We start from the raw sequence: 15,696 nt of genomic DNA, 5'->3' as shown, positions 1-15,696 counted from the left end.
AGGCAAAGTGAGCATTGAGATTAATAAAAATTACAACGTGGAAAAGTTAATATAAAAAGCAATTTAAAATGAATGGAGATAAACTAGCATTATTCACCAAGGATGCTGCAGATTTCCAGCAGGTGGCAGTAGATACATGCTCCTAAACTCAAAAGTTACTTCCTATTTGTGCATGACTTCACTACATACATGCGTGACAACACTTCTGAGATATGGCTATTCTTTTAGTGTGTGCTCAGGTGTGACTGTAGATTCCACACCCTGTTGCCCTACAGGATATGAGACTTTATTTTGAATGCTGACAACAGTAGCATATGATGAAGCACAATCTTTTATTAATTTCACCAATTCAAAAGTGGATAGAACATAGAACCCATAAGATGATACATTTTATTTCAAGAAAAGTAGTGTGTGGTCACTGCAAAGGTTATCTGTACTATAGAAGAATTATTGAGGGTGGAGGTGTATTCGCATTTGTTTGGAGAGAGTTGCACCATCACGTACAGGGCAAATACATGACTCAGGACAAACATTTGCTTTTGCCTTTCTTGCATGAACAATAAGTTCTTACCAGCCTCTGTGTATTTCAGCCCTATCTTCTCCTCCTTGTCTGTTGGCTTTGGTGGGGGCCAGACGGCATGGAGTCGTCCTGGGGTCCGATCTTCACTTTCTGAGGGCTGTGGGAGGTGAAAAAACAAAACAAAACCAAAATACATTACATCATATGCATTCACATAATGCAGCAATACAAATATTGAGTAGATAATACTGTCAGTGTTGCGTTATGGCTGTAAAGAGAAAAACAGGAGATTAACGAGGGGTCACAAAGTTCTGTGAACCAATACTACTTAAAAAAAACAAACAAAAAAAAAAAACACCTGTTCTGGCAAATTGGGCTTGCAGAAGATCTACAGCATAATTATAATAATCTGAAAAACCCTACAGATCAATATGTGGGTTACCTGTATTTATCATCAGACATGGCTAAGATGGCTTTTCATTTGGAAACTTTAAAGTACACATTAAATTAAATCTAATTTGAAATAATATGTGTGTTTAAAAAGTTCTCATTCTGCTGCCAACATTCTTCCCTCGGCCCATGGAGTCCCTATTTATATAAAAAGGGCAAAAGTAGACTTTCTCAGCAAACTGTTTTGTAATTCCATGTATAAATATTTGCCAATTCCACCTTCATTCATTCATGAAAATGTTATAAGTTTTGGACTGCTTTCTAAACGAGGCACAACAGAGATCAAACGGTGACGCAGCAGCAAAAACAGCTTGATTAAGTTAAAGAGGAATTTGAATGTGATGTAAATGATTAGTTTTGGTACATAAACCAACACACATTAGTTAAATAAAGACCACAGTTTGAACATTTTCAATGTTGCTTCTTTACTGGTCTCATGAAGTCCCCACATAAGTCTGCATCTGCCCAATCTGTTTTTTTGGAAAACGGAATCCTACTCTTTCTACAATTTTTGTGTTGTAACAAGACAGTTAAATGAAAATATTTTTTAAAATCATTGCTCTTATTTTGTTTTGTGAAAAGACACAGATTTTGCAGCATCCCCCACCCCATTCCCATAACCACTGAAAGCTTTAACAAGCAATGCCAAATGCAAAATAAAAATAGCTCCTACTTTGGCATCAGAGAGCTTCCTGTCTGGAGACTTGCTAGAACTCCTGTCAAAGATAGCTCGGATCGCATCTGTGTTTAGGCCCTTCTTCACTGCATCCAGGTCAATACGGTCAGAGGGGTCCTTTTTAGTTTGTTTGGGGGTAAAAAATGCCTTGAAGGCATCAAGAGCTGTCTCTGAAGTTGGAGATTTGCTGTTACTTTCAGAAGAATCAACACTGGGCTCTTCTACAGCAGTTTCTTTTATGATCTGCTTCTCTGCTGCTGGGTCCTGGCTGATGGGAGATACTGGAGGGTTTGCTGCAGTTTTCGGTTCTTTTTTTATTTCTAGTTTGCTGGCATCAAAGCTCAGCAGCTGGGAGAGCTGCTCGAGGAAGCTCCCTTTCGCCTCCTTTTTGGAACGTTGCTCAGAGAACAGTCCTCGTTTGACAGACCTTCGTTTCAACAGATTGTTGTCTTTAGGAGGTTCTGATGTTGCTTCTGCATTCTGCTGGTCATTTGAATCTTTCTTTAACCCTTTCAGTCCATTAAAGAGGAAGGGTATCTGATGAGGTTTCTCCAGCCCTGGAGAAAGTGGAGTGGGGGTAGACGTGCTTTCAGAAGTAGGCAGATCTTGAGAGTTGGAATCTCCTTGATCTCTCACAATTGCATTGGTGGTTCTCTCGTTGTGAATATCATTTTCTCCAATTGTTTGTGCCTGGTTATGCTCAGAATCGTCCATCTCCCTTTCTTCACTCTTCTCTGTTCCTAGCTTTCCTGTCTGGTCAGACTTGTATTTAGGTGATAAGTCCTCCTCAGGAACATGATGTGGTGAGCTACCAGAGAGTACTTTCGCTTCAATGAGACCACAAAGGGAAGAACCTTTAGGAGAGGTGTCCAAGGGATCATTCACAGACCTGACTTCCTTACTTCTTTGCTCCACAATTGGTTGTACGTTTGTTGCATTAGGATTAGTATGGCGCACTAACATTGGTTGGACACTGTTGTCTCCATCTAGGTTTTCCCCAAGGGCATCAACCTCAACACAACTTAGAGTAATCACCACAGACCTGGAGGATGCTGGTGGGCTTGTAGACTGACAATACTGATTTCTGGTGTGGAGCTCTTGACCTTCCTGTACATTGTTTTTGTCTATTAATGTGTCTTGATTAGGCATGTCAGTAGATAACTTGAGATGATTTAACTCTGTGTATGTCTCTACAGTTGCAGATTCGTTTTTAGCAAGATTTCCATTAGAAAGAAGGAGGATACTGCCCCCAGCAGATAATACCTGATCATTAGTCTCTCTGTAAAGCTCATTACTGCTGTTTGTAGATGAAATCTTGGAGCCTCCTGCAGTAGAGTCAGGATTGTCAATGTTTGTAGAACTCATGTGAAGCTGCTCAGGTTTGTTGACAATTGAAAGTTCCGGGGTTTTGATGTCTGTATATTTAACGTCGTCTATTTTCTCTTGAGTTTCACCTTCATATTTTGCTATAGAAAATATCCCTTCCTTGGTGACATTTGTCTTATTTTTGTCATTCGATGCACTGGCATTATTGTCTGAAACATTCTTGACATATTCTGACGATGCCGCTGTGCTGTTTACTATAGGAGTGTCTTTACCGATATCACCACTATAGTCCTTTGCTAGCCCTTTATAGCTCAGGCTACCATTGGCTGTATCTTGGATAAATGCTCTGGTCAGCAAGTCAGCTTGACCATCTGCTGCCTTCTGGTTAGTCTGGCAAACTGACGATGAGTCTTTGCAAGAATTTCCCTGAACTGAGTTGAGTTTCAGGGCCACATCCAACAGTTCTTTTTCTTTATGAGATGCTGTTTCATGATTTTTTATTTCCTCTTGCCCTGTGCCAAAACTAACCCCATTTTCAGTGTCATTAATCCACTGCTCTGGAGGTAATTTCTGTCCCAACTCAATATTGGTTCTGCACTGCTCCCTAGGCTTCCATGTCATTGGTAATCCCTCCTCAGTCTCCACTGAAACCTCTTTCCCAAGTGTGATTTCTGTGGATTTGGTGAGGCTTGAAATTTCCACATCTTTCACATCTTTTTCAATAGCTGAATCATTCTCGGTTTTAGGCTTTTGCAGACTGCTCTTCCTTAACACAGTGCCCTTCTCAGACAGAGAGCGAAAAAATGCTAGAACTGGTGTGTCTTCATTTAAGATCTGAGGCTCTGATTTTTCTGATTGATTGAAAAAGTTGGTGAATTTGTTAAAAAATGAAGCAGCTGCATCATTTTCCATTGTTTCAGATTTGTCTGATGTTCTTCAGATGAAAGCTGTCTCGACATACAGACTCCAGGCAAGCAAAAAGAAGAGAAACGCTTTAGTTGTAGTAGTTAGCACACACTTCTAATTCAGCAACATCAAGGTGATTTAATATATTTGCCATGTTTGTTCTAACCAGCAAAGCTTGACTTTTGCATCCTCTTGTTATAAACGTCTTGTTAAATGTCTTTGACAGCAATTAATTTGTGTTCTCTGTTCGAATGTAGCTTTTGCCCGTGTAAAGTTTCACTGGAGATCTTCCGTCGACTTTCGATGTGTGCAAAGTTGTTGTAATGCACTGACTTCATTGAAGTTTCCAGAAAAGACAGGCCAGGAAAATCATGGTCTTGGAACAACACAGAAATTGAGATCTGATCCTCGTGCCAGTTACAGCCCAAAAGCAGTTACAGACATGTAAAAGAATCCACAATTCTTAGGAAGTTGGGAGTCAAGACATTTTCCAATTGATGTGGCAATGAAGGAGTACTTCCCTTGATCTTGCTTCTCTTATTTTCAGGTCTAGGTTCCAATAGTATCATCACATTCAGCAGTTGTTCTTGCTTTAATCCAATGTCACAGCAGGAACACACCAAAATCCACTCATCCTTTACATGCACTCACACATAAATGTTCTTCGCTGAAGTCAGGGCTCCACCTTCTGTACTTGAACTTCTGTATCTGTACAGTGCTACAATGTTTGACTACACCCTCAGACGTCTCTGAGCTATAGCCAGACAAACACACACACACACAAACACACCTGTACTGGACTGCTGGAGGTCTTTTCCTTTAGCTCACAGTAAACTCTGTGAGATTAGCCTGTTTTACCCCACCTCCCTAGACACACAGTCCCCTGTCAATCTGCTCTGTGCTCTCTGAGGTGACTGGTACTGCATCTGCTACTTCCTGTTATAATGGGAGCATGCACACTGCTACCTTAAAAGAATTTTTAAATGTTTTTTACAGTTTCCTTTGAATGTAGAAACCCTTTTTTAATAGAGTGTTGTCTTCTTGTATAATCATGACACAAATCATACTTGTTTAACCTATATTCTGAATATATAATAAAACAAACAGGACTGAGGAAAGGATCTTGGATATACACCAATCAACCTTAACATTATGACCACCTCCTTGTTGCTACACTCATGGTCCATTCTCGCAGCTCCACTGACCACACAGGAGCAATGTGCAGTTTTATAATTACAGACTATAATCCATTGTTGCTCTGTATACTTTATTTAGTTCTTTAATGGTCAGGATCCCACAGGGGTGGTGGAACATTCTCAGTGCTCAGTGACACTGATGTGGTGGTGATGTGTTAGCGTCTGTTGAGACGGTACATGTAAATCAGACACAGCAGTGGTGCTGGAGTTTTTAAATACTGTGTCCATTCACTGTGCACTTAGTTTGACACACGTACCTTGTTGGTCCACCATGTAGATGTAAAGTTAGAGACAGTATCTTATCTGTTGGTACACATTTGGTATTGGTCACTGTCTGTAACTGATTATCCAGTTCAGGATCATGGTGGGTCTGGAGCCTATCGGAATCACTGGGCACAAGGTGGGAACACACCCTGGAGGAAGCGCCAGCCCTTCACAGGGCCACTCACACACACATTCACTCACACACTCCACACATGGGGAGAACACACCAAATTCCTCACAGACAGTCACAGGGAGAGGGATTGGAACCCACAACTTCAGGATCCTGGAGCTGTTTGCTGCCCCGTTTTGGTGTTCATTCATTCATTATCTATAACCGCTTTTCCAATTCAGAGTCGTGGCGGGTGCAGAGCCTACCCGGAATCACAAGGCGGGAACTCACCCTGGAGGGGGCTCACACCTATAAACATTCACTCACACCTACGAACACGTTTGAGTCACCAATCCACCTACCAACATGTGTTTTTGGACCGTGGGAGGAAACTGGAGCACCCAGAGGAAAGACCAACTCTGAGGAAACACACCAAACTCCTCACAGACAGTCTGGAGCGGGACTAGAACCCACAACCTCCAGGTCCCTGGATCTGTGTGACTGCGTCACTACCTGCCGCACCGGTTTAGTGTTCATTCATTCATTCCAAATCACGGTCGCGGTGGGTTCAGAGCCTACCTGGAATCGTTGGAAACACCGTGGAGGGGGTGCCAGTCCTTCACAGGGCAACACAGACACACACATTCACTCACACACTCACACCTACGGACCCTTTGGAGTCACCAATCCACCTACCAACATGTGTTTTTTTTTTTGGACTGTTGGAGGAAACTGGAGCATCCAGAGGAAACCCATGCGGACACAGGGAGAACACACCAACTCCTCACAGACAGTCACCCAGAGCGGGAATCGAATCCACAACCTCCAGGCCCCTGGAGCTGTGTGACTGCGACACTACCTGCTGCACCACCGTGCCGGCACAGTTTAGTGTTCAGTTGTGAACCAAATTAAACCATAAAAAAAACTCTAAAACCATCGAAAATGTAAGTTGGTATTTTGTAATATAGACTACAGAAAAGATTTTCCAACTCAAAGTTAATAAATAATAAAATATATTATGTAGAAATATATGAACAGACATTCCTTGATTAGTTATTTGTCTTAAAATTTGATCTTTTAAAAATTTACTGTGGAAATAATTCTACTGTAACGTCATTGTCAGAGTTATGCATCTTTTTCATTGTATTTTTACATAAATCTCTTTTAATAATTTTTGTATATCTAAGACCACTTTAATTATAAAAGGATTATTTGTAATACCTCCATTTTATGCACAGATTGAACCAAATTTGTTTTATAGTCTTGAAAAATGTGATTCCAAAATTGTGCTAGTGTACTGAAATAACACTGACTAAACAATCTTTCGAAGGGCTGGAGTATTCATGTAAGCATTCTTTTTGTATTATTATTATTATTTTTTTGCATGCAATCTTTATAAATAATGTAAATGTGCTTACAGTTAATTCAGGTTCTGGGGAGGTAAGTGGGACACTGATGATGTCACTCTCAGCAGGGGGGATCCTCAGCAAGTCGCTGTGGTTCCATTTGAAGGAATAGGCCAGGGATTTGTAGTGGGATTCACACTCATCCTGATCCAGCAACAAATGGTCCTCTCCTGTAAAGACACACAATCAAATTCATACATTTTTACTGTGACCTGAGACACTAACAGAAAAATAAGAGGATTTGCAGATGTTCTTTAAATTATTTTACCTTTTTCATCCGTGACTATATTAAGTGTAAAAACAAAATCGTTTAGTCTATTGAACATTTTTTAAAAAGAAAATAAAAGATCAAATGAGGGCAAATAGACAAGTTAGTGCATTCCAATAGACATTAAATTTTATTGCTAGATCATACTACAGGTCAAGAATAACTTTGTTTGTTGTGCATACATTCATATATATATATATATATATATATATATATATATATATATATATATATTCCAGTTGTTTAATTACAATATTTCAAGTAAAGGATAACAAGGACTTCATGTCCACCACCAAGTGTTGTTTACCGAAATAATTTTCGCAATTAAGCTGACATTTATGTGATTAAACACATAGCTCATATTTACACGATATTAACAATGAGGGCTTAAGTTATGATCAGGAACACACAAGGAGACTCTGTAACAACATAAAGGCCATGCCTTTTAGTGAAGTGAAGGGAACATCCGGGCCACATAGCCCTGTTCAGTTCATTTCACAGTTTTTATGATAAAACATACGTTGGACTACTACTGACGTGCAGACTGACCAATTAAATGTTTACAGAGAAGGTTATCGACCAATAACGGTAGCTCTACAGTCAGACCGTCCAATCAGAAGATTTTAGGCTACTTCACCACGCCCCCTTCTCACTCAAGCGAACCAATCAGAGTGGGAGGGCGGGACTAGTTTGTGAACGAAACGCTTCTCGAAGTTCTATGTAAGCTCTAGAAAAACAAAATCCCGGACGTTTGTGAAATTCCGCCCGGACATTTTTTAGGTCTAAAAAAGAGGAGATGTCCGGGTAAAAGAGGACGTCTGGTCACCCTATGCAAGCTTACTGCACAAAGTAACAGGCAGTAATCTCAGCCACAGACGGTTCACTCACAAGCTGGTGGAGAGTCTGATACTTTCAGAGCATTAAAGAGGACTTCTACGATTGTGGGGAAACACTGTTTTTTATGGTTTGTACACCTCTAAAAGCTCCATGTATTTAAGGTGGAACGATATGTTTAAGGGAGGTAAACGACTGCTTTTTAATGTGGCTCAAGTTTAACTTGTTTGTAAGTTTTTATTTATTTAGTTTGAATTACCACAGAAACGTATTTAGCTCGAGTGGAGTCGTTTAGTTTCGTAGTTAGCTGTCACCTGAATTTGGAAACATACCACCTTAAGAAATCCGAAACAGCAAATACAAGTCAATATTACCCATATGTGGAGCACGAATACAGCAATTTCTTCATCTCGATGCGTGCTTTTTATAACATTTGGAGTTTTCTCCATTACTCTAGATGCCGTTGCTCTGCCATGAGCAGAGAGAGAGACTAGACAGAGACAATTTGGCGTTTTATGAGAGGCCCTCTAGGGCAAAATACAATGAAACACTTTACACTGAATAATCTTAGTGCACACTACATTGAAATACTTGCACAGTACTCTCAGTGTAACAGGAAGGTAGTTTCTGAAGAACTGAGCATGCTCAGTAGCACAGAGGGTAATGATGTTTGATAAATTCCTGAGCTTTGAGTATTTTAAGAAATGAACATACATTTCCCCCTCTGTGTTTATATCGGTCTGTGGAGGTGACAGAGCAGGTGCTGAAATGCTGATCTAAAGTGAATTAGAAACTGAATCTATGAATACAGGAGACCCAGTAAACACACAGCAGTGCACAACTGTGAACTGAGACCAAGTGAGCGCTGTGGCTGCAGACTGCTGTGAGTTTACTGCGGCCCCCTGTAAAACCAAGAGGCATAAATGTTTGTTAATTTCTTAAAAAAGAAATCTCAAAGCCCAGGTGTTTAAAGTCTAGTTATTAACAAATATTAGTGCAGTGTGCGCTAGTGTTTGGGTCCTATCATAGTTTTAGCCATTTGGACTTCGTAAACACATTACAGCGTTTTCTAGCACAAAATCAGATTGGAGATATAGGAAATGGGGAACCATCCTCTGAATTTTATAAAAACTGTTTTTCTTTTTTTTTTTTTTAAATCATAAATGTCACCTTTAATTTAGCCTCACTGATAGGATTCTGTCAGTTGCATTCTGATGGGCTCTCTGCCTCCTATACACCATGCTGAAATAATTAATAATAATTATTAATAATTAACTAATAAAAGATTTATTATTAGTCCTTTTGCGTGTCAGTCAAATTTCACTTCCTGCAGTTTTAGGCAGGTCTTGGCCTCGATAAGTGGTGAAAGGTACCAGACTCTCCCTAGGGTCTGATAATGTGAGACTACTGAGGTCAAAGTACAGTAAAAATCTATGAAGTTAAGCTAAAGCCATTGACATTTCTTTGTAGTGCAGCTGTAACATAACTTAAGTATAAAACATTGTAAGAAATACGTCATTATATTTTCAGAAAGATTCTGTTAACTGATTCCTTTAATGGCTTGGTTCTAAGCTTGTGATATTTTTGCCGCTTCTGAAAGAAACTCTTGCATAAACTGGAGAATCTTCAATGATATCAGGATCTAGTGATTGGTTTACAGCTCTTGCATTTTGCCACAGCTGAGGTGTTACAATTTTCCCAGTGTCAAGCATAAGAGGAATGCCATCTCCACTCTAGTAAATCAGTGTCAAACCTTTGTGGCACTGAACTATTATGGCTTCAGAGGCGTTACTGCTTCAAAAACATTTGGTCTGCCCATCCCTTTTTACCCTACTACTAGCACACTATTTTGTGTGTGTGTAAATACATATATATATATTTACACACACACAATATATACATATATATATATATATATATATATATATATATATATATATATATATATATATATATTCCAATACCTATAGCACCACTGAAAGGATTCAGGAGGTACTGCAAATGCAACAAAGGTCAGTCTGTGTTGGGCAACATTATCAAATTGCAATATTTCATTAATATAATTACATATCAGAGCCATTCCAATAGTTCTGGACAAGTTCTCCCCAAAGAACAAACCTCACACCACACCACAATGTCCAACAGCCCACTATATCCAATCAGACAACTCAGTGGAATATTGAAGTAGGTCAGTCCCAGCATGTTGTGAACTTCCATGGATCGATGAAGTTGTAATGTAATAAACAGCTGAAAATGAGCACTCAGATGAACCCATGTCCCTGAGTTTCCCAGGCACAGACCAGACCAGCCAATCAATACAACACAGTTTAACAGAAGGGAGCCAGTTTCCTGTACCATATTACAGAGCATTTCATCCCACTGAAACAATCTCCCACTGTGAACCATTCTCACTGTATGTTGTATGATGGTGAATGGATATGGACAAATTTTTAATATTTCATGTCTTTACATATCTCACATGTAATATTAGATATTAATAGACACAACAAAATCATTGCTACTATCCGCAGTTACACAACATTCTAATTAATGTTTAGTGATACTTTAAAAATAAACTAAACACTTCAAACAGTTTGTAACTTAAGAATTTGTAAGAATGAAGATGAAACAGAATTATATCTAATTTAAATTAAAAATGTTTTGGTAGAAGTAGATTTATATACTCATGATTGCTTCCTGCTTTGGCATCACTACTGGAAATAAAAAAGCAATGTCACTGGACCACATGGTGGCTATTTTTGAAAAGGGTAAACCATACCCTTAAGGGAACATGCCTTATCACTTATTTTTAGGGATTCTATGATACCATGTTTCACCCCTAATACTGATACTTGATCCTTACATATCTGCCAATACACAATATAGAAAGAGATCCTAATTTTGTCTTACTTTACTATACACTCAGTATAAAGCATGAAATGGGTACATTTTTCGCAGTCTAGCAGTGATACTGATCTCCAGCAGCACTGCTGTGTCTGACACACTCATACAACCTAACACATCACCATCGTGTCGTTGTCACGGCAGCACTGAGAATGATACACTACACAAATCATACACTGAAAAAAAATGGTCCAAGTGCATCAGTGGCTGGGCAATATGTTCGTCACAGAGAGTAAATGACCTTCCTGATACTTTGTTAAAAAATGAGATTTGATTTCCAATTCACACTGACTTTACATTTAAAGGTCACCTTTAATATGAAGGTGAAATGAAAGAACATATACAATTACAATGATAGTAGAATATAACACAGGGCTTCTCAGTGGTGGTCCTAGATTATCCCAGGAATGTTTGCAGGACAAAAATTACATTGTGCAGGGCTGAGGGCTATGGGACTAAGGATGAAAGCCACTGCTATAAATGAACTACCACCTTAACATACAGCTGAAGTGTATGCATTATTCAAAGACTTGAACAGGGAGTTCAGGTAGCAATGTGACTGAGTCAAGTCATGCTGAATTGACTAAAGCTACACATTCTCTTTACCTTCTCCTTGTCTTCTTTTGATGTCTGGGAAGGTCAAGTGCATTGGTAATGTTTGAAAAGATTATTCAGACTTTAATGTATGTGTAGTCACTGTTTACACAGGATCTCTTAAGAGAACAACCAAGAATAAATTTGTAATATAAAGTATAATCATCCTTCCAACTGTAAATAACCAAAAGAAATAATCAGTTAAACACATGCATTTTTAAATATTTACACAGTTGCCTCTATAACCTCCCCGAGAATAGTTTATAAAGCATTTTCCAACAAGCATCTAGACTAGCAGATAACTACTGGGCTTCCTGCAGTGCTCTGAGTTCAGCTCCACTGAGCATCTTTGATGTCTTGCATCACATGATCATTTGAAAAAATGAAGAACTGCTTGACCAGACACAGCAAGCAGCAGGTCCCACCAGAGGAAACTTGAACCATGTTTCAGTCTTCTACCAGTGCTAATCTTTGTCAATAGCAGCAATCACAAGGTTCAAGATGAGGATTCCTGTCCACCTCAGTGAGTATGGGGAATGCAAAAGGTTATAAACTCAACATTTCCCAAGCCGTTCTCCACACGTCTGTCCTGTAAAGATTCCAATGACTCTGAAAATCTGTATTTAAACATCTGCTTTCACCACTACATTCAAACTAGGCAAGCATAAGTTAAAAAAAAAAGAGCTGTAAGAGTTTATTTGCTAAAAAAAACCCAACTATTATTAGAATAAAAAGAAATAATATTAATATATTAAGTAGTGATGTTCTGTTTGTGAATGTGTTGTTTTAACCCTTTCCAAAAACTTTGTTGTAGTAAAGTATTATTTGAGGTTATCCTCCAATCCCTAGTTTTACTAGTTAATTAATGTTTTATCTGCACATGCTCAGAACACATCTACTACTTGGAAAAACATTTTTTTACCTTTACTGTACTGCTGTATTACAGTATGCATACTGAGAAATAAAACATAATTATTTTAATAATAATCCAATGTGCCTACGATTTTGTACAGGACAAAGGTAGATGAGAATCTGAAAGCAATGAAGAAATATGCCCACCTGCTTTCAGAGAGATGAGCATGCTTGATAATTCGGGTGAGTTCCAGCTGGTATCCACCACCTCTAGAGCAGTCACTGATCCAGTGAGGCTGCAGACATCTGGACTCTTTTCTTGTATTGCTTGTATTGGTTTTATCCAGTTATATATATTTGTTTCCTCGCTTTGCAGGATGCAGTGCTGTAACATGATTTTGGAAGGACTCGAGGAACAAGGTAAACCCAAAAGTGAGGAGCTTCCCTCGCTGTTGCTGGAGCAAGGTACATGTATAAATGCACTGAATGAAGAGAACAATGTTCTCTCCTCTGGTTTGCCCCATACTGGGTATTTCTTGCAGATGTACAAAGGTTTCTGTTTGACAGTCTCTGGATCTTGCATCCAGACTGAGCTCGAACATTTCTGCTCCTTTTGTGGACCACAGATACTCCCCAAGTCTTCACCATAATGTGCAAAGATCCTATCCACCTTGCAATTTCTGTGGAGACTTTGGTTTAAGTCTGTTCCCTGTAGATATATTTTCTCTGCGGGAACAATATCCTCGTGGTTTAGGTCCTGGCTGCTGTTTGTGCCTTTCAATACACTTGTAGTTGCTTTGTGTTCTGGAGAAAGAGTGCAATCTCTGGGGTGGTGTAAAGTAATTAAGGTGTTCTGTTGAAAGATACCCTCCAATTGTCCTTTCTTCAGTCTCATTATTGGTGTGGCAGACTGATGTGCCCAAGAACTTTCTTTTACCAACTCCTCTGGACCTGGAGGGCCTAGCTCTGTAGGATCAACAGTTAAATCACTTTCTGCATCAGTCCACACTTGCAAATCCTCAGAACAAACTTTTATCATCCAGTTACCTGTGTACAGTTCATTATCATATTCTGACAACTCGCTGGACTGGTCTCCATCCATCTCTGCATTTCCTGTACATTCTGCAATTCCAGTTCCAGTTCCACTGAGGGTCAAGTCAGTTTTCTGATCCTCTGTTGAATATGATTTGCTATAAATTACCAAATGTGTCTCGAGTCCACTTGTATAATCCAAAATCTGAAAACAGTGCTGTTCATGTCCTCCCTCTGTGGTCTCTGACACACCCTTTGAGAGCAGTTCAGCATTAAACCTTTGTTCAGCTGTACTCCCTGGTCTCTTCTCTACACCGTGAGTGTTCATCAGCCACGATCTCTTCGATCTCCGTCTTTTAAAGGATGTTCTCAGGGCCTGTGGACAGATATGGAGTGTCTTCTTTAGGCTGCTAGAGAAACTCAGTCCCTTCCGGGTCTGATGAGCACTCTCAAATTCCCAGTTGTTGGGGAGACTAGAATTTTTGTTACACTGATGATTTCCCATAGCAACACTGGCTTTGCAGTCTGCACGCATAGCCTCTAGTCTTTCTGTAAGCACCCCTCTTTTGACCTTGTCTGTCTCATTAAGAACCTCATACTTTGCCTTTTGTGGCCCCACCTCCTTAATCTCATGACTAATCACACTCTTACCCTCATAAGCTTTAAGACCTTCCTGGGAGTGGTCTTGGATATTGTAGGAGGAGGAAAAACTTGCTCATTTGATTCTGTTTTCTGATTAGTTTGTACAGGTGCAATATGGTGACGGTTGCCCCCAGGTCAGACTCAGTGTTAGAGGATTTATCTGTTGATGTGACAGTAGGAAAAGTGTAAAGATGGTTAAAGCATTATATGACATCCAGTATCTATGATGAAAATAGATTCAAAGATGAGCTAAATAAGTCTGTAATCAGGTAATTAATTCATTCATTCATTATCTTTAACCGCTTATCCAATTCAGGGTCACGGTTGGTCCAGAGCCTACCTGGAATCATTGGGCACAAGGCGGGAATACACCCTGGAGGGGGCACCTGTCCTTCACAGGGCAATACAGACACACACACACTCGGACACTTTTGAGTCGCCAACCCACCTTTTGTCTACAGAGCACTGGAGCTGAATAGAATACCTACCAACACCTTTGGCAGGGGTTGAAACGCTTATCCAGTTCAGGGTCGCGGTGGGTCCAGAGCCTACCTGGAGTCATTGGGCGCAAGGCAGGTATACACCCTGGAGGGGGCGCCAGTCCTTCACAGGGCAACACACACACACACACACACACACACACACTCACACATTCACTCACACCTATGGACACTTTTGAGTCGCCAATCCACCTACCAATGTGTGTTTTTGGACTGTGGGAGGAAACCCGGAGGAAACCCACGCGGACACGGGGAGAACACACCAAACTCCACAGACACCTGGAGTGGGAATAAAACCCACAACCTCCAGGTCCCCAGAGCTGTGTGACTGCGACACTACGTGCTGCGCCACCTCCTGCATTTTAAAATGAAACAGTTTATTGTTGGCCAAAGAAAATATGGATAATGAAACGAGTAAAGCCACTGGCATTTAAACAAATTTGTTTTAAAACAAGCTTCCACATGCATGGGTTGTCAAATGAGCTATGGACTGAGAAAAAAAATCCCTTCAGCAATGCCTATGCAAACAGTCTGATTACAGAACTCACTGTGCTGAATATGAATGACAGCAGCTGTGATTTCAATTTACCACAAGAGGGCCTTGTTGCTTCTTAAATGACGGCAGACGCAGCAGCAAAGTGTCCGCATGCGAGATGTGTGTAAAACCAACACACTGCATTATTGCATATATTATCGAATGTGTCATTACACTTGGCAGAATTGTATTATTTGGCAAATTACTCGAGGAAAGGCAATAATGCTAAATTCCTCAAAGTAAGACAACTAACGACAAGTTTGGTGTCCAACGCAGAAGAGCTATTTTATAGTTCTAGTATTATTCAAATACAGTTAGATTTACATGGGGATATTTTTAACAGAAATGTACAAATATGTACAAAATGCCTACATCGTCAAGTGTTGGGGGGTTGGATGTGAAGTGCTCCATTCTAGAGAAATTTACATGATCAGATTCATCCACTATGGTGGAGACAAAAAACATGTCTGAAGAGTTAATGCTTCTAAAAGCTCCCTCATAGAAATCTGTTACAAAAAATAATGGTCTCTGCCTGATGCATTGTTTTTAAAAAAAGATTAGATTTTGTTTGAAAGCAAAACCGTAACCCATGGAAACCCAGTTTTTCATTGTGACCACTGTTGTTTGTTTTCAGAAAGCACAATGTTTTTAAATATTAAGTTTAAATAAATTGCCTATATAT

The 15,696-nt window shown here is 39.7% G+C and overlaps 1 protein-coding gene across 1 annotated transcript in view; it reads right to left on the bottom strand.

Annotated features, from left to right (window-relative positions):
* Positions 1 to 13,872, bottom strand: part of fmn1 (formin 1) — a 31,895-nt gene extending 18,023 nt beyond the window's left edge. Inside the window, exons 1-4 of the mRNA XM_066677836.1 lie at positions 13,353 to 13,872; positions 6,866 to 7,023; positions 1,644 to 3,752; positions 572 to 677 (exon numbers count right to left, since the gene is read on the bottom strand). Of these exons, the coding sequence (XP_066533933.1) occupies positions 572 to 677; positions 1,644 to 3,752; positions 6,866 to 7,023; positions 13,353 to 13,872 (2,893 nt within the window). The remainder of the gene's footprint in view (positions 1 to 571; positions 678 to 1,643; positions 3,753 to 6,865; positions 7,024 to 13,352) is intronic.
* Positions 13,873 to 15,696: the final 1,824 nt, after the last annotated feature.

Source organism: Hoplias malabaricus, chromosome 7 (genome assembly GCF_029633855.1).
Source record: "Hoplias malabaricus isolate fHopMal1 chromosome 7, fHopMal1.hap1, whole genome shotgun sequence".
In the NCBI taxonomy this organism is placed as follows: Eukaryota; Metazoa; Chordata; class Actinopteri; order Characiformes; family Erythrinidae; genus Hoplias; species Hoplias malabaricus.
The sequence above is the reverse complement of the archived record's forward strand: the minus strand, read 5'-3'. Positions and strand labels throughout refer to the sequence as shown.